Here is a 25,344-nt window from a genome sequence, read left to right as displayed (position 1 = left end):
TGCTGTCATGAGTGAGCGTGAAGGGAGGGAGTTATTACATCGAAGATAATTTTGTTAGCTTTTTCCGTAATACTATGGATGAAGAACATAGACAAACATTACGTAGAAACAGGGGGATCTTGCTGAAAGATCTAGAGGCGAAAAGAGTGGCATCGCTGCTTTACGCGAGAGAGATCTTCAGTGAGGACGACAAGGACGAAGTCAATGCCAAGAAGACTCCCTTGGAACAGCGAGAAACAGTCTTGGATACGCTCCCACGGAAAGGGCCTAAAGCTTTCCAAGTGTTTTGCGATATTTTGCTAGAGGTCTCCCCTCACTTGGAGGCCGTTTTGAGGCCGGGTCAGGAAGACGGTAAAACAATTTACTTGTTTGAATAATATAATTACTGAAATTATCGAAAGCTTTGATAACTTAACGTACATGACTTCTAATATACGTAAAGGAAGGAAGTTTACATCTATGTACGTGACATGTTCTAGAATTCGTACCGGTAAGCCCTGCACGACTGATTCTTTGAGTATGTGTTGTCTGCATTTACACTAACTTCAATTGATCTCAGTGACACGTTCAGACTCACGAACAAAGTAAGGTTGATCATGCAATAATTTAATGTTGCGGGCCTTTTGCATTTGTGTTCTACGTTGGACGAAACTAGAACTAAATGTTCAAACGCGCAGTCTTGGTCAGTTACCGGTTGTTGTATTGTTCAGCTATTCATTGAAAGCCCTCTCAAAGGTTTTTTAGGTTTATGTCGCAAAGATAATAAGGAAGAACGCATATCGAGTTAAAACCGCCTTTTTGCTGGCTTTATGAAACACAGCCTCTGCAAGGGGTTTCATCTGTGAGTTGTTTAATTTCCGCCAAACATTTTGTACATTGAAGACAATTTTGATTTTATTGTATTTACTTAGAAAGATAAGAGGAAGTTGAGTGTACTGTAAATGGCGTAAGCAGGCTCGAGTTCATTCAAATTGCGAAACATTTTGTTTATAAGATGATCAAGTCAACTTAAAGCCTGGCAATAATAATCTTGAAAGCTGGTATTGTATGGGTTAACAGGTCTACAGATGATATTGAATGAGATTTAATGCGTTTAGATATTAGTGGTAAGCATCGAATGAGTGTGACAAGTTGAAGTGAATTGAATGGATTGAAAGTAATTTTGTTTCTGAAAGTTTTTTTTTTTTTGTCTTTTCTTTTTCCATAAAAAACTTTGCTCTCCAGGGCTTGAAATTTTAAAAAAAGGTGACATCGCCTTTTGGTGAGTAATGGAGAAAGAAAAGTCGCCAATCAGTGAATTCAAGTCGCCAGAAGGTATACGGGCCCAAATGCAGTGAAAACAAATTCAAAACTTTCCATTAACACTTACTGCAAAACAATCTTTCCACATGCTTAATACACAAGCAACATGTAAAGAAAGCAAATAAAACTGCTGGAATTGATGCTAGGTGTCATGTTGTAGGTTATGCGAGGAAAACACAATCAAGATGGCGGATACAAATTCCTTTCCAGGTCTCCTCTAGTAAATGAAAATCTGCTGGTTTATAGTGGTTTGGTGTTCTCGACGAAGCCTGTCACACTTCTGCGTACCCCAGGCTAAGCTAGTATGTTACTTCCGAGGACAATGTTAAATAGTCGTATAAACATAACAACTTTCTTTAATTTTCCAGACATGTTTCGACGGTACATCCGTCATCTTCAGTGTTACATATTTTGAAATCGCCGTTGAATTTAAAGGGCGCGCGATCTTACAAACTTCGTTACATTGCGTTGTCAATATTGCGTATTTAATCAAAACAGAACAAAACAAAAATTTTAAATGAGTGACGCTTAGTTCCTCACAGGGAGAGAGTCAGGTTAATGTGTTTCACCTGCTGGTTGAGATCGGGCTTCTCCCATTTTATATACATGGATTCCTTAAGCTTCACTTGGTACTTAGTGGCTGCAGAGTCCAGGATCTCGAAGCAATCCGGTGTGCAGGATGCCTTACAAAACTCTGAACTCTGCAGATGTTTAAAAACGTTCGAAGATCTGTCTGAAAGTAAGTGCTCGCGCACTAGTGTGGAGAAGTGTCGGCTGGTTTCACCAACATAACAAGCATTACAACTTGCACACAAAAATTTATAGACCACACGCGTGCGAAGCCCTACAGGAACAGCATCTTTCACATTAAAAAGATTCCTGACTTTGAAAGTAGTGAAGACTAACCTTATATCAATAGGTTTACATAACCGATTAGCAAGTTTGCGTATACACCTCTGTGCCGTGACTGAGAAGTGCCCAACGTAAGGGATTTTAAAGAAAAACTTAGGTGTTTCCTGGGGCTCGATTCCTGAATGAGACTGTGTTTTCCCTCCCTTGACTGCTGTCTGAATATATTTAGAAATATATTTGTTGATAAGGTTTTCAGGGAAGAGATTCCTCCGTAGAATGACAGACAATTTTTGAATATCAGTATGGAACCCCATCCAAGTGTTGTTTATCTTAAAAGTTCTATCAATCAAGGTTTTGATTAACCCCAATTTGTAGGTAAAGGGGCAAAAACTCAGATAACTGGTGAGCAAACCTGTGAAAGTTTTTTTCCGGTAAACGGAAAAAGTTGTTATGTTTATACGACTATCTATATTGTTGCTGCTATCTAGACCTTTTGGACAATGTTAAACAGTTCACATATTTGAATTATTTACAAGCTAGGACAAGAAGCACATGCTATCCAGGATCTTGCAATGTAGGTTCTTTCCATACCAGCAGTCTTTCTGTAAAATGCTGCACCTGCGATTTACACAGTAGTAAATCGCATAGAAATTTGACAGCTAAAATCCACATTTTTTTTAAGGTAGACATAATTAATTTGATTTGATCCACATTTTTTTGCAGCGAAGCAGTCACAAATGTTCCTTAACCTGAATGGCTTATTTATTTCTTCACTTTTTGTCACAAATGAAGTCACCAAGTTGGCAACTAAACGAGTTTTTTAGTTGCCGAGATGGAAGTTTTAGTAGCATTGACAACTATATTGGTTGCAATTTCGAGCCCTGCTTTCCTCCATCAAATATAATTTCCCAAGTCTCATTGGCTTCACCCACTTTCCACTTATGGTCTATCATCAAGTGAATGTTTGTACAATGAGTTAGTTAGTGCTCCTTCAAACCAACTTAGAGGCTACAAATAATTACATTGAGGTTAAGAATTCACACTGTTAACATATAATATTTATAAGGGAAATTAACCCATTGACTCCCAGGGGTTCCCCTTTTACGAGTAAAATTGTCTGGCATTAGACAGAGTAAAATACTAAGTCTGGCCGGTTTAGGCTGGTTTGGACATCAAAGGGTTAATGTTTTTGCTTCTTCTGCTGACTACCAGTAAACTTAAGCTTTTTTGTTAAGGATACTACATGTAGGCATTTTCTGCAGAAAATTGAAGAGCTCAACAAAACATGTTTTGCCTGTACAGGCCCTTTTTCTCAGAGAAACCCTTTTATTTCCTTGGGACATTTTTGCCATGCAGCCTCACAGAGACAATGAGTTAGGAATTAGGGCTGTCGCAGAAGCATTAGATGCTATACCAGCTGATCATAGTATTGAAGCCATAAAAATATCTCGAGCATGACATCTCGTAATAAATATGTTAATTTTGAAGATGTAGGCTTCCATCAAATTCATGGTTAGGGCTTAAAATTGCGACCAATGCAGTCATATTTGCTACTTAATTTTTTTCCATTTGCAACTAGAATACCCGGAGTCACAAATTTGCGACTAGTTTTCTCCTTTGCTATTATGAAACAATAGGTTTAACCGTTTTCTCTTTGCCGCTACTCACATTTAATACACTCTGTGAACTTGCGACCAAACGTTTGTATCTTTTCACAAAATTGCGACTGGATGTTTTTTTATTTTGAACCTTGATGGTACACAGATCTGAGTCCTAAAATTCTTATAGCTACATGTATTTACACTTATGTTCCGAGTTGACCCTATGGTGTCCTTGGATGCATGCCCAATTGTGACATCTTGGAATAAAGCTTTTAGTGTTTTGGGATGTTGTTGTCATGCTCCTTATAGCAGCAACAAGTTAGTACCGGTAATAAGGCCTGGCACAGAACAGAGTGAGACAAAATTCCAGGAATCAGCTTGTTCCATCGGCTTACCTTAAGTTTCAACTTTTGCATTTGTCAAAATTAACCAGCCACAACTAAAAACCTACTGTGTAGTAGGTAGTATTTTATTCAAGCATCATTAACACCGGCTACAAAGATAGTAAGCAACTTTGTTGCAGTATTCTGAATAACAAGGGCTCATAAATTTTTGAAAGAATTCTCGGTAAACACAAAAATATCGTCCTGCAATCAAGAAGAAATCCAAAAAGTTTTTCATTGTTTTTGTTCTTGCTCTCCTTAAAGCATTCAGCTTTTACTTCATTGTATTCAGTCCTTGTATAAGGCCTCATCCACACGTATCCAGATATTTTTGAATCTGCAGCTTCGCCTTCCGTCCACATGTACCAGTGAACCTGAACCTTTTTGAATCTGCTTTCAGAACAGAGTGGAAAGTTTTTATATATTTGGAATTGTGTGGTTGAATCCGGATATTTTTAAATCCAATGACGTTGCAAACCCAGACCAGTCCTTACTGGTAAATATTTAACATGGCTGGCAGGTGAAAATGCTATCACTTCCCTTGTCGCCAACTCACAAGCCTGATGGTACATGCTCTGTTGACAATAGTCACACGGGAGTTATGGATGCTTGAACGAATCTGGATGTGTGTCGGCAAATTCAATTTGAATATTTTACACGTAGACATTAAATTTTTTGAAGTTGCAGAGAAAACGTTGTGGTCAAAAATATCCAGATATGTGTGTACGGTACCTAAATCTTCTGCATTTATCTTCTTGAAGATTTGGCTGGGCAATAACTGGAAGTTTGAGATGAGTCAGTCAAAACCTGGTCGTCTCCATATTGGCAATGGGCAGCTAAAAAAAAATCAATGATATGATTTAAAAGGGAATATTAAGATAATAATTATTGTATTCTTTCACTTTGCTTCTTGAACCGTCTGCTAGACACTTACCAGTATGTCAGAAGTTTGCATAAGAAAAAAAAGAAACTGAACATGTTAGATATTTCTCTTAATTTAATCTGCTAGACGGTTTCATTCAAACTGATGTTGACCCCCTTGCCTTGGCTACACATATACTTGCAAAGTTAAGGGGTGGTGTTTTGCTCAAAGTTTAGCCACATTGTGTTAATAATATTAAAAATAGGAAATCAGTCACTATACCGTACACCAGCTTTCATTTGTAGCACTTTAATTTAAGAAATGAATTCATCAACTGGGTACAACTGACGAAGGGCCAACATGCGAAACATCAGCTTTCAAATTTCTCTACGGTGGTTGATTTACCGTCAGCCCTGTTGATAAAACCATTTTCTGTGTTTTACTTCCCCACCAATGCAGCAACACAATTCTTTAGAAACTAAACCCCTTGATCTTTCAGTTTAAGCCTGACATGCTGCACTAATTATGTGTTAGGCTGTCATTTTTAATTTCATACTTAGATGTTTCAACTTTATTTGGATTTGATTAGGCAGAGCAAGTGAAGGTACGGATGGAGCAGATGACAAGGTACCTGTTCCAGCCACTGATGGCCCTTCAGGTACATTCCTTTGCTATTTTATGCTATTATCCAAATGTCCTTTGTGCTCTTTGATATTTTCTACAGTGGTTTCAATAAGTACCAACATCTCATGAAAAGTGTTAGGTACTTCACTCAGAAAAATCTGTTACATTTTTTCCTTAAATTAAAGGAATTATAAAGGCACATTCTTTCAAGCTTAAGACAACAGTTGTTTATTCTACTTGACCCTTTCACTCTTGTGGGGTTCCCCATTGACGAGTAAAATCGTCTGGCGTTAGACAGAGTAAAATCCATACCGGTAAGTCTCAGTGGCCATTACAGGAGTGAAAGGGTTAAATTAAAGTAGCTGTCTACTTCAGTTTTATTGAAATTAACTTAGGGTTAAAAATAATTGAAATGAAGAGCGTGGAAAATAACACTCAACATAATTAGCATGACTTAGATCAACTCAAATTTTAACGATTTGGGTTCATTTCATGGAGGTAGTGGGCACAAAGACCAGGGCCCAGTTGTTCGAAAGCGGATTAACTTAATCCAGGATTAGCGTAAACGTTTGTTTCGTGTTTTCAACTTTTTGGTGAAAGTTTCTTTTGCTTATTTTTGTTGCTCAAGATTGACTTCTTTTAATGTAACGTTTTGCTGAATATCAGCGTTGAACAGTGTTTAGGAGTAGAGAAATTAACTCCTTGGTTAATTTTTAATCTGGGATTAGCGTTAATCGGCTTTTGAACAACTGGGCCCAGAATTTCAGCAATTACTGCTAACAGTATTATACCCCATTGACTCCCAGGGGTTCCCCATTGGCAAGTAAAATCGTTTGGCGTTAGAGTAGAATACTAAGTCTGGCCAGTTTAGGTCAGTTTGGGCATCAAAGGGATACAGCATGTGGCTCACAATTAATACCTCTTAAAGGGGCTAGGTCACGCTATTTTAGGCATTTTCAGCACTGATCAAATGGTCATAGAATTAACTAAAATATCAAAATAACTGTTCAAAACTATAGAAGAACTCTAACAAAACACAGGGAAGCCAAGAAGGGACATGGGTGGACAAAACTGGAGAGGATTGAAATGGATTGAATTTGGGTAAATTTGAAAAACGTCGGCCCACCTTTTTTCAACTTTATATCAGTCTATATCAAAATGTCATTTACAAAACTTGAAAATCATTCTCAGTTGTTATGTTGCCGTGATTTTGCAAATGAAAGATTCTTGCTCTGCAAATTTGACGTTTAGAGCTCGTAATTAACAAAATTAAACAAAATTACTTAAAATAGTGTGACCTAGCCCCTTTAACCAATCAGAAGGCCAGATTGGGGTTCATGACACAACTGGTCCAATCATTGTGCAGTGCATCCAGTGCTCCAAATTTAAAAAAAATTCCAGGTTTTCCCAGTTTCAAAAGCCAGGCAACTAAAACCTTAAATTTGGTTGTCCTGATAAATGTTTGGTTGCCCATTAGGAAAATCCCTACAATTAAAATGCACGCGTGTTGAGATTCAGTCACATGGCATTGGAGCTTGAGTATGGCATAGTTCTAAGTGTGCGTCTGTGTTTTGTTTTTTTGTTGTGTGTGGAAGTCTAGGTTTTTTTTTTTGCATTTTCCAAAGTCCCTGGCGAGCTACATGTTTGTGACATTGATTAAAAAGCCACAGATCTTCAAAACACGGGAAAATGCTCAACTGCAGCAAATTTGTTATTGTTAATTTCACATTCACACTACTATCGGACATTGACAATACAAAACCGACGAGGTTACTAAAGGTAATAATTTTTCATTTTCTATTTTTGGCTGGGTTGCCCATTGTCTTTTCTTCGGGCAACCAACCTTTTCATTTTACCAAAATCTAGTCGGATGGTAAACTTTCTGCTCGTATGGGATGACTGGACGACTGCTAATTTCAAGCACTGTTTATCTCTTTAAGTGTCCACCATATTTTTTGTCTAGAAGTGAATGGAAAGGTATGTCCAAAGATGGGCATATTCTGGAAGTTTCCTAGAAATGACATTTTACATTGTTTCAATATCAATTTATTCAATTGTATCAATATGCACTGCTCACAGGTAGCAAAAACTAGTCAAACCAACTGTCACTCAAGCTAGAAATCACACCAAAGTCGTGCAGATCACTAGGAAATGATTGTTCAAGTGAATTTAACCAGAAGAAGTAGACAAAAACATAGGTAACCTGTCCCACAAATTGTTTACTTAAAAACAAACCATTTGCAAAACACATGGGAATGGTGGTTCTTCTATGATGTAGATGACCACACCTTCACAAAGAGATGTGTGAGCAAGCATGAGCGTGTCCATCTGACTTCATTTCAACTTTAAAGTGCTTGCGGGTTGTCAGAGGTTGTCGAGATCCTGCTTTAGTTATCTTTATTGCGGTTGTTCGGTACTCATTTCAGTTTTTGTGGGGAAGTCAACTTTTTTTTGCACCTTTTTTGTGGCTGCTTAACTGTGAAGTAGAACTGGCTTCTTGTTTTACATTACCTTGATGTCAGCAAGCTAATCCAACCTCAAAGATACTTCCTGTGTGAGGTAAGGATTTTCAATTTCTGTTTTGTATTTTAATAGCACTTTGATGAATTACACTTATTGTAATATTGTTATGTAATGTTTATGTAATATCATAATAATGAGCATTAATTATTATTTTTTTGATATTAAATTTATTGTAGGATTGTACATTTTATTGTCATAACAAAATTCCTTTTTGTGGTTTTCTTGTCAAATTGTAACCAAACTTCCAAATGACAATGTTTGTCACAATCTGCTGACAAAAATTACCACTCACTTTGTTGTCATGGCGTGAGTCTCTTCTGTGTTGATGGGCTGTAGCAAATGTTATATTGTCCTTTTACAGTATTTCTCTTCCTACTTGTCAAACTCTACTGTATACTTCATAACAATTTAACGACTCCTTTCTTACAATGCATACATGTAAATGCAGCTCTTCTTGGCAAAAGTTAGGTGCATTTTATCTGAAGCGATTAGGCCCCAAACTCATGAACTGGCAAGCGTTGACACTTGAGAACAATTTTTTTAGATTGTATCATGCATGCATGCATGCAGTTTTTGACAAAAAACCCACTCGAAAAAAATGTCTGTAACCTGTGCCTGACTAGACAACTTCACAGCTTGGAGGCCTAAATTTTCTCTTAGGTCTGGGAAGATTCTGAATTCTGTAATTAAAACCCAGACCCAAGCATTAAAATTCACCTTGTATACAAGTAAACTAATTCTCAGTGTTGGATTTGATGAAAAAATAGTCTCAAGTCTTGGGTTATTGTTACTCAGTAGGGTTGACACTATCAAAATACTCGCCTGTATGACAAAGAAACATACTGCAAACATTTCAGGGATCAATAGTAAGGCTTCTAAAATGATTTTCTCTGTGCATATCCGTAGGTACAGATTAACAAGGAATTGCTAACTTTTGACAGACCTTGCTTGGATGAATAACTGAAGCTTTGCGGGCCTGTTAGTTTAAAAAACAAGATCACTGTAGATCTGGAATTGAGATATTATATTGAATAGTATTGTTTTCTCTTGTCGAAAAGTATAGTCGGATGTTTGGACATTAAGACACTTGCTGTAAACAAAAGCACATTACAAAGCTGCTGGAATTCGGTTAGTTGTGATATGGTCATAAGGTTTCGTTCAAGTGTTAAATTAAAATGGACGTGAAAATTATACAATAATTTTATCTGAATAAATATTTATTGTGGTCTGTGCTGTCTTGGGTTTAATTTTTTTTTGTTTGCTTAATTCCTAGATGTTATGTAGTTTTGGCATATGTACCTCTTACTAACCACTACTAATTCTAGGGCCATACTATAATAATTTATAACCCCTAACTTACTGAAAGCCTGAGAAACAAGGTTTGTAAGATATATATTATATCCCTAGAGCATTGAATTAGGCAACAAAATCATATTTTTAATTTAGAGTACGATTCGCTAACTTGGCTAGTTATAGAGTGTATTCTGTTTGGGAGATATAATAAGTAATTTGTACTGCAAAGGTATTGTTAATGTTGTCACACAGACAAACTGATTGACTTGATGTGTATCATGATTGTGTGAAGAAGCGCTGATTTTTTTTCTACTCCATTACCAAAGAAGACACTCTAGAACTTTTAGCTGTGACATGTGTCTGATATTGTAAGATATAAATTGCCTTCTTAATTTATTTTAAAAACAAACAAGTTGCCGGTCAAAATATCCCTAATCAAATGTGTAAACCATTTGCTCATGCCTTTTTTGTAGACCAAAACAAAAGTATGGATCCTGGTCTTGATGACAGCATAGATAATCCATTCAGACATGGAAGCTACAACATGAGCAAGACATTGCTGCAGCGAGACACAACCACAATGTACAAAATGACTAGCACACCTAGGGGCATTGCAGTAATCATCAACAACAAGAATTTCCTTGAGTCATCAGGGCAGCATTTATCACCACGAGATGGCACGGAAGTGGATGGCGAAGCTCTCAAGAGGCTCTTTAAGAAGTTGCAATTTAAAGTGGAAGTTTACAACAATCAGACCAAGGCTGAGATAAGGCGCATTGCAATTGGGATGGCTAAGTCAAACCACTCCATGTATGATGCCTGTATCTTGGCTATTCTGACACATGGTCTGGATGGTGTGGTTTATGGAGTAGATGGCACCATTCCTATCAGGGACATAATCTCTCCGTTTAAAAAGTGCAAGACATTGGCTGGGAAGCCCAAAATCTTTTTTTTTCAAGCTTGTCAAGGTATGTCGCAACCAGCTAAGCTAAGCCCTTTATTTGGAAAGAGCAAAGGTGAAAACTAGTTGCAAATTGAAACTTATCCTGATATTTCTAAAGATGCAAAGGGAAAAGGTCAGTCATAAAGGTGGCTGTATTGTTGCAATTTTGAGCCCTGCTTCTTTGGGAACTTGGAGAAGTTGAGAACTTTAATACTGGCTAGAAGAGAGGTTTTAAACGGTGCCGAAACCTTGAGAAATGTTTTTATTTAACATTTTTTAAGAGTGGTCTTTTCGTGAAAAGTTCACATTACCAACAGCCGGCCGACAGTGTTAATGAAGCCAAAAATTAACCCAAAGCACTAAAAGTTTCAAAACAGCATATAAACATCCATCACCAGACCGTACATACCAATTTAATTTTGCATGTACCTATTTCCTAAATTGTATTTTTACACTAAAAAGGCATGTTTGCTGGTAGCAAAAAGGAAGTTTTTCAATTGCCCTATCATGCGTTGCGGACCATAGTTTACAATACTTCATGTATGGAAAGGAAAAGTTTTCAATAATTGGCAGACAAATAAAAAGCGAACCGATATGGGCATTTCTCGCTAAAAATTAATGATCTTTAAAGAGCAAAGGTGAAAAATACAATGTTGTTGTAAATTTGCCACTTCTCCAGGTGTTTTAGTCGGAAAGGGAAAAATAATAATTATTATTCATTCGCAATTTCAAGCCCTGTCAATTAAGAAAGCATATTAAGCCTTTGTTTTAATTGTAAAGCAATATAAAATAAATCTGTTATACATTGAGGGAAATGTACTATTTTCAAAAGGGCAAGAATTCATGGATGGTTTAGATGTCCCTGATGCTCCTCATCCACATTCTACAAGTAAAGTTTCTGTCCCTGTTGAGGCAGACTTCATCTATGCTTATTCGACTGTGCCTGGTTACTACTCCTGGAGGAATAGCGCTGGGTCCTGGTTTATCAAGTCTGTTGTCAAGGTATTTGAGGAGAATGCCTATCACATGGAAGTCCTGCAAATGCTGACAAGAGTAAATGCCCTCATATCTACTTTCAAGTCACGCCATCCAGTTGCTCTTGACAAGAGACAAGTATCCACCACTGTCTCAATGCTGACGAAAGATCTGTATTTCTTTCCTCAAGCTGAAGGCCAGAATGGGGACAAGCAAGACCGTGATGCATCAAATTGCAAAGTGAACTAGAATCAGAGAAGTTTGTCACATGAAGAGTTCTGTGAAATGATGTTAAACTCAGTTTGTTAGAGTTGGAATCTTGAGAAAAGCCAAAAATGACAGCCACAAATAACAAATTCATCTTCACCAATTTTAGGCACATTTCCAGCTGCTGGAGCAGTATGCTTGTTTCAGCTCATTGAGATTGTGTTCATTGTCATCAGCAATGGCGTGTGTAAGAGCCTCATTTTAATGTGATATCATCCCTGGAACAACTTATTGGAGAATTAAAAAATGTAAAAGGGCGGCCTTCACACACCATCTGACTCTATTATCAGCCTTCTGTATAATCAGTGGTAAACGATTTTGTTTAATAGACATGTTTACCACTGCAAACAATTCTGCAAATTCAAAATTACCTGGGCTTGTTTTTTTATTTATCATATTTTTTGGCCTGAAAAATGATGTAATGAAACATTACGTAAGACTTATTTTGCTAATTTTTTTCCCTTTATTGTTTATTTAATTTTTTTTATCTTGAGTTTTTTCTACACAATTCTTGCCCTCGACATTGAATGTGTTAATTTAATTTATATTTAACTTTCGGAGTAAATATTTGGTACCCTGCGCTGCAGACGAAACCAAACCTCTGGTTAGGTCCGTCCTGAAATCCTTTTCCTGGGCCCCCCAGCAGCGTGCGAGGATTTGAGTATGCGCCATGATTGGTCTGTCAAGAAAAACAGTTGATTGACAAGACTGGTAATAGCCAATCGGGGTAAAGGGAAATTTGAAACGCACTTCCGCTTGGTCATTGAGTCAGTCAGACGTTACTAACTGGTGTTAGATTATGTCTGCAATGCACGCTAGTATTTCGGAGAGCATTTTTAACTTTAAAATAATATTGAAATGGGCTCTCAAATGACTAGGCCCAGGGGGCCCCTTTTTGAAGCCCCAAGAACTGTTTGGGTTTATTTCTTGCACCTCAATTTCCTCTGTTTCTTGAAGAAGAAGATATTGTAGACAGAAACTTTGCAGTTACTGTACTGGACAACAAGCTAAAAAGATGTAACTTGATAATTTGGTTTTGGGTATGGAAAGACTTTTCAGGAATTTCAAGTTAATGGTAGTAATGGTAGTGAATTTATATAGTGCATTTTCTATTAATATATTCAAATGCGTTTTACAAGCAAGGGATCTAAGGGTGAGATCGGACATCAGCATAATTATATAGGTGCCGCTGGCAGCCGCTATCAGTCCATTAGCGATCTCACCCATCACATGAATGAATGAAGTGAGTCCTGACCACAACACCGGGAGCTCCATGCCCTACTCTTTACGAATAGTGTGGGTTCTTTTACGTCCCACTGGGTTGTGAGCATTGAAAGGTTGTGAGACGGGGCCTAAGGTTTATAGTCCTTATCCGAGAACACTTGAAAGTCTTAACCGTTTGCGGATGTAATTACAAAGGCAGCACTTTCTCCTCAGTTATTTTAAGAGTGTTGGTCCGGCTGGAGTCGAACTCACGACCTCCCGCATGACAGCCCGATGCTCAACCAACTGAGCCACCAGTGCCCAGTGTAAGTTCCCAGTTCCGTACATGTAACTGTATGGCAGCTTATGTTCGTAAAGAGTAGGCATGCACTATAATGGGGGGATTAAGGGGATGTTAACTAGTATCTTAAGATGTTATCAATATTATTAAGGTTTTGTCTTCTATCCTAAAGACAGAATGCAAAAATGGCCATTTCTTTTAATCTTCTTTTTTCAAAATAGAGTTCAAGATTATTTTGCTTAGCTGTGCTAAGGGTGCCAGTCATGGTAATTAGCACTAAGATAAAAATAATACTTATTGGCAGCCATTGTCAATTAGGCTCCATCCACATGTATCTGGATATTTTTGAGAGCTGCGATTTTTCCTCTGTTGATGAGAAAATAATTATGCAAAAATGATTCGAAAATGCTAACCTCCATGGTATCACATGCCTCTGATGTCATTGTATTTGAAAACTTCCATATTCACCCATCCACATGAAAATGAAAAAGCGTAGTTAAATTTAAAAATGTACAGTCTGGAGAGTGTTTAAAAAACCTTCGTTTTCGGTTACCAAAAACTCCGCATTTGTGTGGACTGGAGGCAAAAATGGAAGAAAACGATTCTGTTTTTGAAAATATATGGATATGTGTGGACAGGACCTTACACTGGTTGTGGAACAGCTTTTCATTAATAAGATTTACATTAAAGATAACATGTGTTTTAAAGATTTGTAATATATCACGACTGTTTGGCAATTTGTAAATGGGAAAAGTAAATGGTATGGATGAGATCGAATATTGGTGTTATTTTCCAGAAAAATGTTTTCGACTTAAGAAAAGAAATGCTTATTATTTTACAGAGTTTTATTTTTAGGGTTGATAATGCTTTTATTTTATGAATGTGGACATTTTTGTTAAGTTTTGTTTTGTGACAAGATGTCTATTCCTTTGCTGCATAATACCATTTAAAGTTAGTTGGCATCAATCTCTTTATCCTCAAGAAAAGAGTTAAAATCAAATAACGTAATTTTTTTTTTTTTTTTTTTTGGGGGGGGGGGGGTGGGGAATGGAGGGGTGCTACTGCCGACTTAGAATATCCATTTTAGAAATAAATTTTAGTATTTTAGTTGGACTTTTACACTTATTTGTTATTGTTGTAAATTGTTTTCACAGAAAAGCTTATAAAGTTGTTATTTTATGCTTATAAGCAATAGATATTAATATCCTCATCTACAAAAGGTGCTTTTGTTTTAAAATAGGGATTTATTTTTGGATTTTGCCAGTGATGTATTTTTTAAAGACAAGTTTAAAAATGTTTGGCATTAAAACACAGTATTTATTGCATCTGTATCTCTTAAATAATTATTGTTGGTTAAAATTGGGCTGTAAACTCTAACAATATTGTTATTAAAAAGCAACGTTCTGGAATGTTATACTCCTTCTGACAAGGTTTAAAGGGTTACAATAAAAATTAATATTTGCATTGCAAGTGAGTCTCATGTTACTGTTGTCCTTTTGAAGATGTTTTGAAAGTATTTTCAGCTCAGCTCATTTCATTGCTAGAAATTTATTGTCTGTAACCCATTGTACCGAAGGTCTCTTGGCAGGACTTTCCAGACATTTTTCATCGATGTTTTAACGATTGGCACAAAAGGAAACTCTGCTCCAACTTGCAATGTTCTTTGTTTTGAACAAAGTGGTTTTTTTAAAATATATAGTTTTACTGAGCCCTGAATTTTTGTGTTCGCTGCCATTTTGTATGGTTTGAATATTTAACAATATTATTATTTGCCGAATGCGAGGTGAATATCAGTGATTAAAAACTGAAAAGTCGAGCTTTTTGTTCACTGATGTTCACAGAGCCTGTGGTGAATAATTTGCTTTAGTATAATTATGTAGGTAATTTTTTGAAAAAATGTGCATTTTCCTTAAAACCATTAATTTCTTTGTCACCTCGGCAAAACACCTTGCAACTATTTTGACAAAACCGCTCAGGTGATTAGTGTTATAATTCAGCTTGACGAATGTCCGTGAGCACCACAAGTCTTTAAACGCAACTTGAACTTTAATTTCCACCTAAAGCTTAAGAGAACTCTGTTACAGATCGAGCAGTGACAAAAGAGCACAAACTGGTAAGTAGAAACTGCTTATATAATGCAAAGATAAAAACCTGTTTATCCAGTTCCTATCCTGTCATAGAATGTTCTAGAAACATTACATAATATCCTAATTGGGTCCTTAAAACAGACAGACAGTGATAAGAAAGACTTGGTGTAACGCGTGTCTGTGCCAGGAGACACGCTTAACACTGAGTAATTATACTTAAGGCAGTTACATGTACATACAGACTAGTGTCCCATGCAGATGATTTTGATAACTGATCAGCAGTGTCCCATGCTCTTAAGAAAACATTGTAAGCCAGCTGAACATAAGCTTTTAATTTGCCTTTTGTTTCCAAAAGCTGCCATCATAGTCATTATTTGTCCCTTTAATGCCTTGATTGATTCGCATATCCTAGAGCTGAAAGAAACTCGTGTTTCGAGTAAACAGCTAGTCAAGCGAGAAAACTTAACCGCAGACCACTAACAGTAATTAGTTTGTGGTTTTATGTCACTTCTGATTGGTTGCTGCAGGACATGGGAAATGCCAAAATCCTAACATTTTATTCCCAAAGGGTTTGAATTGGGTACAACATTGACACCACTGCAGAAAACCAGTTTGGCAAGATATCTTATTTCGAGATTGCATGGAAGTGAGGTTCTTAACTGCCGTGACCAGAGGTTCTTATTTTTTGCATCTCCTTTGGCCGTTGCTAACTGCTTCTCGTGAAGGAAAAATAAAACGTCTGGCACCCAGTTCCCAAGGTCTCTTTACCAATGAGGGGAGAGACCCTAGGAACGAGATTGGAGCAACCTACTGTATCAAGAAGTGGCCTAATGGGCCCTTTCTCTAGGGTGTTTTGGGGCTTGCCATTTTCAAAAGAACGCCCCCAAACACCACATTTCAAAAGAAAAAAATTGATGATTGCCTTTGCCAGACCACTTGATGTCATCATTGTCAAAATGAGTTTGATCTTAGGTTTGAAAGAATCTGTCATTAATTTTTCAATTCAGGGAAAAAAAGTTGCTGACATCTGAGTGAAGTACTGATGGTTGTCGGTACTTCTAGAAACCACTGTAACGCTGTTGTTTTTTGTAATAGAGAACAATAAGAAAGTGGAGGTAAATATCCACCACTTTTGCTAACACTGAGGTGTATATATACCAGACAGGTTGAATAATTAACTGAGTGTATCAATAAAAATTTGCTCCTCTACAACAAAAGCAAAACAGGAAGCCATTTTGTTTTTCTCTGTTTGCATAGCTCTTGGTGAATGGTACTTGCTTTTGACCTCCAAGCTAGCCAATCAGAATGTGTGGAAAGCACTTTTCATTTCTGTGGTATATACAAATTTTTGATATTGAGGTAATAATGCTGTGGGCCGAAGGGTTTGCTCACAGCTAAATTGAGCTGCACAGATTGTGTTTTTTTTCCTTTCTTGAAATATTTAGAGCTTGATGAAGCAGATGCTAGGTTTCTTGGTTTTGGAGGCACCCCAACAGTTTCTAAGCCAACAGGAAATGCAGTTGATGTTGCAACGATTTACAAAATGAATCGTTCATCGAGAGGAATTGCAGTCATCATAAATAACAAGAATTTCCTGCGATCCTCAGGAATGGATCGATATCCTCGAAATGGCACCGACGTCGACCGTGATGCCCTGGAAAAATTGCTCAGGTATCTGAAGTTTGATGTTAGAATTTACAATGACCAAACCAAAGCTGATATAAGGAGGGTAACCAAGCAAATGGCAACAACCAATCACTCGGGTTATGATGCATTTGTCTTCTCCATTCTGACGCATGGCGAGGAAGGTGTCCTTTATGGAACAGATGGAACCATTTCAATCAGGGATCTCACCTCAGTCTTCAAAGATGCCACTACCTTGGTGGGAAAGCCCAAGATTTTTTTCTTCCAGGCCTGCCAAGGTAAGGTGTGATGTATACTGTCTGATTTTTGTTTAGTGTATTTCATAAAAAAAATGGGCCTGGCACCAGGGGGGAGCAGTGCTGGCACAGTGGTGAGAGAACTGGCCTCCGTCCCAGGTTTGATTCCTGGACTTGGCATCGTAAGGGCCGATTTACACGGTACGACTTTGTCGCATGCGACAACGGCTTACGACAGGCCCACGACATGATTTACGATTGTTGTGTACGTCAGAAAAAAAATGTCGTACCATTTTAAAACATGTTTTAAAACGCTGCGACAATCGTAAAGTCATGTCGTAGGCCTGTCGTGAGCTTGTCCCATGCGACAAAATCGTATCGTGTAAATCGGCCCTAAGTGGGTTGAGTTTGGTTCTCCAATCTGCATTTTTCTTCTCTTCTCTGACCTGTTCACTAAGATGGTGTTAGGCCTTCTTTCGTTAACAGTGGTTTTCACATTGAATGTTCATATCCCAAAGTAGCTTCACTTCGCCAATTTCCATGACACTCTTTCTGGTACATGTTCATGCCATTTTCGGTTTCTTTCCAGCTGGTACAACTCGCACGATTTCTAATGTGCAACCTTTGTCACATTCTCATGTCTTTTCTTAAAATCCCTCTTTGCCAACTGTATGCACTCACTTACTAGATGACACACACTTTCCCTTTTTGTCACACAATCTATACAATTGTGACTTAGCTATCCGATCAATGTGGTGTTTCAAGTAATTAGTCCTGAGAGCCTGTTCTTGCGTTGCACAAACTAAGTGCTTCCATTTGAACCTTCAAGTGCAATGATCTTTTCCAACTCCAAGTCTGTTCTGCGTCTGTTTTTTCAGGCATGTCTCTCAGAAATTGTGCCTTCTCCTTCCATTTCTTTTTCTCGTTGTTAGTGCAACTCCAGTCACTTTGCTCGTCACTTTGCTATTCACTTTGCTCCTGTTGAAGCAGTTACTCTGATTTTCAAGATACCACCTTAAGTTGTTTTTCGTACTCCTTGTGCAACTCTCGCAGCTAGTCAGACCCCGCCCACTTTTTGTTCTCAGAACATACAATCAACATCTCCTTTTCGGTACAGTGGACTGTTCATCATCGTCATCTTCCTCGTGGTGCTTTCAGAGTTCTTACCTCGGCTTCTTTCAACCACCGTATAATGCCTACTCCATGGCTGAGAACAGCCACTGCCCAAGTATTGATCACTGTTATCTTATTCTTGCCATTCAACTTTGATCTTAATACGAATCTCGATCTTCTGTTATTGTACTCTCTAGCAAACTGTTATTTCATTTCTCCAAGTATCTATATCCTTCATTGTCAACACAATGCCATCTTCTTTAACCACTTTCCTGTAATGGCGTGACTGTATACCACCATATATGTAAAGTAGTGTATGGATGGTATGTAAGTATGCTATGTAATGTGTAGAGTCGGCCCGAACGGACATCGTTCGAGAGATGTTAACATTGTAAACGCTCGACATTAAATTGGCGACGAGGATTTCACTGGAGTAAGGGACAGAATGGCGATCAACATTGGCTTTAAACAGTTTCCGGAATTCGCAGGGACCCAGAGACCGTTTACGCCGAGCGGTTCAAGAGTAACCACTTGAAAGCATACAACATAACGGACAAGGCACAACAACAATCGCTGTTTTAGGATTCCATAGGCGAAGCTACTCTGGACATATTCGAACAACTTAGCAACACGGGAACAGACTTGGACGGAGCCGTTAATGCACTACGAGACAAGTTCAAGGAATCTCATAACCGGCTGTACAACATACACAAATTTTCCTGCATCAAACAAGGAAAGGACGAAACTTGGGATTTGTTCATCTCGAAACTTAGAGCGGAAGGCGAGCACTGTGACTTCCCGGCGGGTTGGTTGGATACCGAGATACTAATGGCCATGATCGAGAGCAGAAAATCCAGGAGAGTGAGAAGAAAGCTACAACAAGACCAGCTAACACTAGCAGAAGCACAGAGGTCTCGAAAGCGCGGATCAACACGGCACAAAAGTGGAGAACCAAACTCCAACGCACGTCACCGTTAAACAAGAAGTGGATAAAATCACAGTGGACGGAACAGGCAAAAAATCGTGTTTTAATTGCGGGAAACAGTGGCCACACCAATTAAGGGGGACCAAGAAAATGTCCGGCTTTCGGCAAGCGGTGTATGCGATGCGGGAAAAGGAATCACTTCGCGAAGGTGAAGGTGGCCAGCTTCACGGTGTTACCGGACAGCAGGGCTACAGTCAGCACTATGGATGAGGCAACCTTTTGCAGATACGGCCTGGAAGAGAAAGTAACGACCAAAAAAACAAGATGCCAGATAAAGCCCTATGGCGCAGTTATTGAAACAAACCTCATACCCGTACTGGGCAGCTTTGAGGCGCTCACCGAGTCTAAGACCAAAATGAAGGTGGACATGTGGCAGCTCATAAAGGGAGATACCCAGACCGCACCGTTACTGAGTTATGATGAAGGAAAGGACCTGGGAATGATACTTGTGAGACAATGAAATTTCAAAGGAAGGCAAACAATCGGAAGACGCGAGCCCCGTCAAAGAACTTTTGGAAGAGTAAGGAAGATCGATTTGAAGGAATTGGGAAGCTAACAGACATTCACTTTGATTTAAATGTTGACCCTGAATTTAAACCCGTCGCACAGCCACCACGGCGACAGCCATCTAGCCTGCGGGAGAACATGGAAAAAGAAATACAACACCTTCTGGACCAAGATATCATTGTAAAAGTTAACGAGCCAAAGGGATGGGTATCGCCGCCAGTGGTCACTCCCAAAAAGGATCAGAGCCAGGTTCACCTGAACGTAGATATGCGTGTGGCAAACCAAGCAATACCCCGCAGACACACCCAGCACCCCACGATAGACGACGTTGTCAACGAGCTAAGTGGGTCGACCGTGTTCTCGCACTTGGACATGTCCAAGGGATACCACCAACTTGAGCTCAAGGAAAGTTCGAGGAATGTAACGACCTTCTCGACGCACATTGGTTTATACCGATACAAGAAGCTGAACTACGGTACGAGGTCAGCCGCCCAGATATTCCAGGAGACCATCAGACAGGAGTTGACACAAGACCTCAAAGGGGTCATCAACATTAGCAATGACATTATTGTCCATGGGCGTGACACAAAAGAACATGACGCAAACCTGGAGGCCCTCCTAAAGAAAAGTCGCGGAAAGAATGTCACGTTCATCAAAGGAAAATGTGAATTCAACAAAGAACGCGTGGTCTATTATGGCTTGATGTTCTCAAAGGAGGGAGCATCCCCAGACCCTTGCAAGGTACAGGCTATCAAGGGGGCGGGCCGCCCAAGGAATGCAGCGGAATTTAATTCGTTTCTGTGCACAGTCGGGTGTATCGCTCACGGTTTATGGAAGCCAGCAAGTATCAGAAAGCAATCTGCAGACTCGGGGAATTACTAAAAGGAAAATTTGAATGGATACAAGAGCACACAGAAGCAATTGAAGAACTGAAGAACGTACTCAGTAGTGACACGGTACAAGCAGACACGGTACTTCGACCCCCAAGCAGAACACGAACTCCACGTGGACGGGTGTCTGATGGGACTGGCAGCCACTCTCACGCAGAGGAAGCTTGGAGAACAAGTGCGGCAAGTTGCGCGGTATGCTAGTCGAGGCCTCACAGACACAGAAAAATGGTATAGCCAGATTGAACTAGAAGCCTTAGCGGGTGATTTTGGTTGCAAAAAGTTTCACCTGTTCCGTATGGGATACCGTTTAAGATGATGCGGACCACAAACCTCTAGAAAGTGTATTCAACAAGCCCACATATGCAAAGTCCATCCGTGTACAGAGGATCGTAAACAGGATGTTGGATTACGACTTTGTCGTGGAATACCGATCTGGAAAGGAAAACGTATCGGATTATTATGTCACTTCAGTGTGACGTGCACCAAGCTCTTAACTCAAAACTACCAAGGAAGTGAACTATGTTGTAACATGCAACACGCCCAACGCAGTCACTAAGGAGCAAGTGCAGAAAGCCACTGACGAAGACACTACACTACTAGCGTTAAAGAGGTGCATCCACCAAGGCTGCATTGACGCAAAGGCTGAGAACTTACAGGTGTACAAGCATGTTTTCAGCGAACTCGCGGTAGTGGACGGAATAGTAGTAAGAGGAGACAGGATTGTCGTACCCGAAACACTCAGACAGAGGATGGTCGAGATTGCGCACGAGGGGCACTAAGGACAAGTACGGACGAAACAGCTGCTGAGGGCACACGTTTCCCATGTCTCATTATTAACAATCCGCATTTTTGGGTGTACTTGGAGCTTTGTCAGAATTATGGTGTGTGTGCTGATGTGTGGTATAGGGAAGTTCCAGGTGAGGGGCCACCGTAATCCTCCAGAAGACGCTTACGCCCCCGTCCACACGTATCCGCAACTTTTTCTTTCCGGATTCAAAAATATTCCCATCCACACGTAGCGTATTCAAATCGAAATTGCCCGTCCACGGATTCACTCTAGTACTCAGGACTCCTCAAGGGAACAGAGGTAACAGAGCATGTGCCATGAAGCCCTCGGAACTGTGCTAGATCTTGTTACGTCGTCCGGATTAAAGAATTTTCCGGATTTAGTGTCCACACGGTTCCGGATTCATGCGGATTAAAAATATCCACTCTGGCGCTGGCCGCCGTTTTCCATCATAGGATTTGGGAAAGGGGCCGGCCTTAATTTTCGTTTGTAACACAAGATTGTAGCTGTCTAGAGGTTCGGTGATCTTTGATAAGTTTTTGATCTTTTTAACTTACAGGCCACGAGTACATGGATGGGATGGACGTAACAGATGCTCCCCAATCTGACAGCAAAGTCTCTGTCCCAGCCGAAGCTGACTTCATCTACGCCTACTCCACGGTGCCCGGCTACTACTCTTGGAGAAATTCCCTCAATGGGTCCTGGTTCATCCAGTCACTGACCAAAGTGTTCGAAGAGAACGCAGCACACATGGATATCCTGCGAATGTTGACAAGGGTGAACGCCCTAGTGTCCACGTACAAGTCACGCACCGGCGACTATTACTCCGACAGCAAGCGACAAGTTTCAAGTATTGTTTCAATGCTTCGCAAGGAACTGTATTTCTTTCCCGAGAATGTCACGGAGCAGAGTTAAGAATAAAAATTTTGTGATTTTCTTGTAGGTCTTCAATGCAGAGATTTAGCATCGCGTTTGCGGCAAACGGCAAACTTCGGACTGTAAACTGCTTTTCGCCAAAATCCAAGAAGTATGTTTGATTTCATCTCCTTTTTTGCCTGTTAGCTTGAGATACATGGCAACTTCTGAAATGAGCAAGACTAGTGAGAATAGAGCAATTTTCAAACGACTGTCGAAAGTAGTGACGCGATTGCAATTGCTTTGCTTATTGATTGGTTTAAAAACATCGCGCCAGTTTATCATCCAATGAGAAGGAACCAAAACTTGCACGCGCTATTTTTCCCGCGCTTTGAGCAAGTTACATCGGGGAGGGGGCAATTGATACGAATTTGATTGGTTCATTGCGATGGTTGCACCTGCTGTGATTGGTCGAAGTAATTACTTTGGTATTTATTTTACGAGAATCCATAGAGAATTTTCCATGCTTTTATAACAAACAGCAGTCTACCATTTGCCGTTTCACGTGAACGCGTTGCTACAATCTTTGACAATACTCGTTGGGAAAATTGACAAACCACAATAGTGTATTTTCACATGACGTCACGGCGGCCATGTTGACGGAGTGAACCGTGGAAACAGCGGCCATTTTGGAGGAGTGAAATATTCTTTCGGGAATTGAACTCGGTTGTTATGAAAATTCTTCCCTTTGTTTTAGTATTCGAACATGGCTGCTGGTCGCATGAGCGAAAACACTGTATAAAATGGTCATTCCCGTATTTGTCTGTCTTCTCCATACTCTCCCCTCCCCCCTAAGCCAATATTAGGGATCTTAAGCAAGGACGCGGACGGCAAACCGGAAGTGAGCTGTTTTCGCTTTTAACTTCCCTTCACACTCCCACATTTACATTGCCAAGTATCTTTCTGCCAGGCATGCCAAAAAATCTCTTCTGGTTTGCGTCCGCGTCTCAAAAACGTCGCGTGCGTAAGCTCCCTAATGTTGGTCTAGAAACGACTAGAAGGCTTGCTTAGTATTTTTCACCACATCATCAGCATTGATATGGGGGAAGGGGGGGACCAATAGACTTTGTCTTTGAGTGCCTGTCCAATGATGTTCACGCCGGAATTTTTCCCAAGAGTTTTGTCCAAGATTGTAAATCTCTCAAACATTTCGTTTACGTAAGAGGAATTTTATACCTCGTGTGCTACTTCTCTATCAAGGGGTTTAAACCACGAAATCGCGCTATAAAGGGAACCTTGTTTCAACTTTAATTGGCGTATCCATGTTGGTGGCCAGTTATATTAGCGATAGAGGAAGATTTAATTGACCGAATGCAAAAATGGCCGCCAACAATTTATTCTTTTGTCTTTGAGTTAATTAGCCTAACTAGCCTCGTTTATACAGCCCAAATTATTTCAATTTTACGCGTGTGAACGAGGCTAGTTAGGCTAATTAGCACAAAGACAAAAGAATAATTTGTTGGCGGCCATTTTTGCATTCGGTCAATAGAATATTCTTCTGTGGAGATAGAAATGACTGAGGATCCTAACAGGAAGAAAGACAAACGCCGTCCTTTAATGTACTACCGACAAATGCGAGACAAATATCTCGCTAGCGATTTTTTTTTTTCATGTTCGCAGAGTTTTCTTTGTATTTGCAGTTGGTGAAACACTGGGATATGTTTTGCAAAGGTACCTCTCCTTTTTGAAATCCGTCTGGTTGCATAACAAGTGCAGAAATTAATCTGGCTTTGAACAACTCGGCCCAGACTGTTGAAATTCATTTTTGTTTCTAAGCCAGTTTGCCTCATTCATAACTTAAACGTTGTACAGTCCTAGGGAAAGAGGGCTTTTGTTCATACACTGTGGGTTTTGGACTATTGTAGCTTTTAGTGATCATAAACATGCATGGACTGGGCCCCAACTCAATCCCCCTCTGGTTATCGCCGGGCATTTAAAAAGGGTGGTTTTCATTAGCGGTGCAAAGCACCACCACAAACATCATGTGGGAGACGCATCAACAGTTTTGTTAATTATTGCCTTTTGTTCTAACAAAAAAGTGCTTTTGATCTAAAGGACACTGAGTATACGTCGCTTGTGCTCATAGACTTCTCTCATAATGGCGGTCAAATAAAATAGTCTTGTTCTAATGCTAATAGAGCGTTTTCACATGACGTCACGGCGGCCATGTTGGTGTTCCAAAACAAAGAAATGGCGGCCATGATGGTGTACCAAACTACTCCTCCGGGAATTAAACTCTATTTTCATGCAAATACTTTCTTTTGTTTCAGTCATCCAATATGGCTGCTGGTCACGTGAGTGAAAACGCTCTATAAGCCTTTCTAGCCTCGCTACGACGAGCAAATTTCAAAAGAATATTTGTTTCAAAATCAGGGCAGTAGGTCTATTAACATAAATACAAAAAAAATGTAAAGGAGGTCGCCATTTATGAAAGTGGTCTATACTGCGTCGCTAATGAAAAATATTGTAATGTATTTAGTCCATAATTGTTTGATGCAATCGGAATTGAAACTGAAACAAATTGTGGTGCGTCTCTCCATGCTAAGAACCATGCGGCTATGACTTTTTCTTCTCAAGTTGGTTTCTTTAATTGTCTTATTCTGTGGTCATTAGTTTAGAAATAAGTAAGTGCTTGGGTTAACGAAACCCGTTGAAAATTCCCCTCAACGTTGATTATAGTGCAGTGTGTCGTCGTTTATAAGTGTCAAAATATTGGGACAGAACAAATATGGGGATTGGCTCAAGTTTTGCCCGGGGATGGACATTTGTAATACCTATGGCATTTGTTTTCAAATTAAAGATGCTGTAGATTTCCATTTCAAGAATTTTGGAAGAAAAGTGATACCACTTTTGTCACAAGTAGACTTATCTTTGCCCTGGTCGAGCAAAAAATGCGATCTTTTTTGGCAGATCGGTGAATTTTGTATTCAAAAATTGACTGAAATATTATTACAAGGTCAAAGTTTCTATGGAGCCTCTATGAATGGGTAAGCGTTTCATCGATAATCGATAGAGAAATTGGCTTCATTTCAAAAACATTGTAGATGAGTG

At 39.4% G+C, this 25,344-nt stretch overlaps 1 protein-coding gene across 2 annotated transcripts in view; it reads left to right on the top strand.

Moving 5' to 3' along the window:
• Positions 1–25,344, top strand: part of LOC138004782 (caspase-3-like) — a 26,817-nt gene continuing 1,473 nt past the window's right edge. The window contains exons 1-4 of one of the 2 annotated variants that reach the window (XM_068851175.1): positions 1–351; positions 5,590–5,658; positions 16,662–17,138; positions 21,938–25,344. The exon at positions 21,938–25,344 is cut by the window's right edge and continues 1,473 nt beyond it. In XM_068851175.1, the coding sequence (XP_068707276.1) occupies positions 75–351; positions 5,590–5,658; positions 16,662–17,138; positions 21,938–22,293 (1,179 nt within the window). In that variant the 5' untranslated portion in view covers positions 1–74 and the 3' untranslated portion in view covers positions 22,294–25,344. Of the gene's footprint in view, positions 352–5,589; positions 5,659–9,913; positions 10,409–11,215; positions 14,600–16,661; positions 17,139–21,937 lie in introns of those variants that run through there. The other variant, XM_068851174.1, reaches the window with a different exon arrangement.

The sequence above is a fragment of the Montipora foliosa genome, chromosome 1, assembly GCF_036669935.1.
Source record: "Montipora foliosa isolate CH-2021 chromosome 1, ASM3666993v2, whole genome shotgun sequence".
Classification (NCBI taxonomy): domain Eukaryota; kingdom Metazoa; phylum Cnidaria; class Anthozoa; order Scleractinia; family Acroporidae; genus Montipora; species Montipora foliosa.
This window is presented reverse-complemented; position numbering and strand designations above follow the sequence as displayed.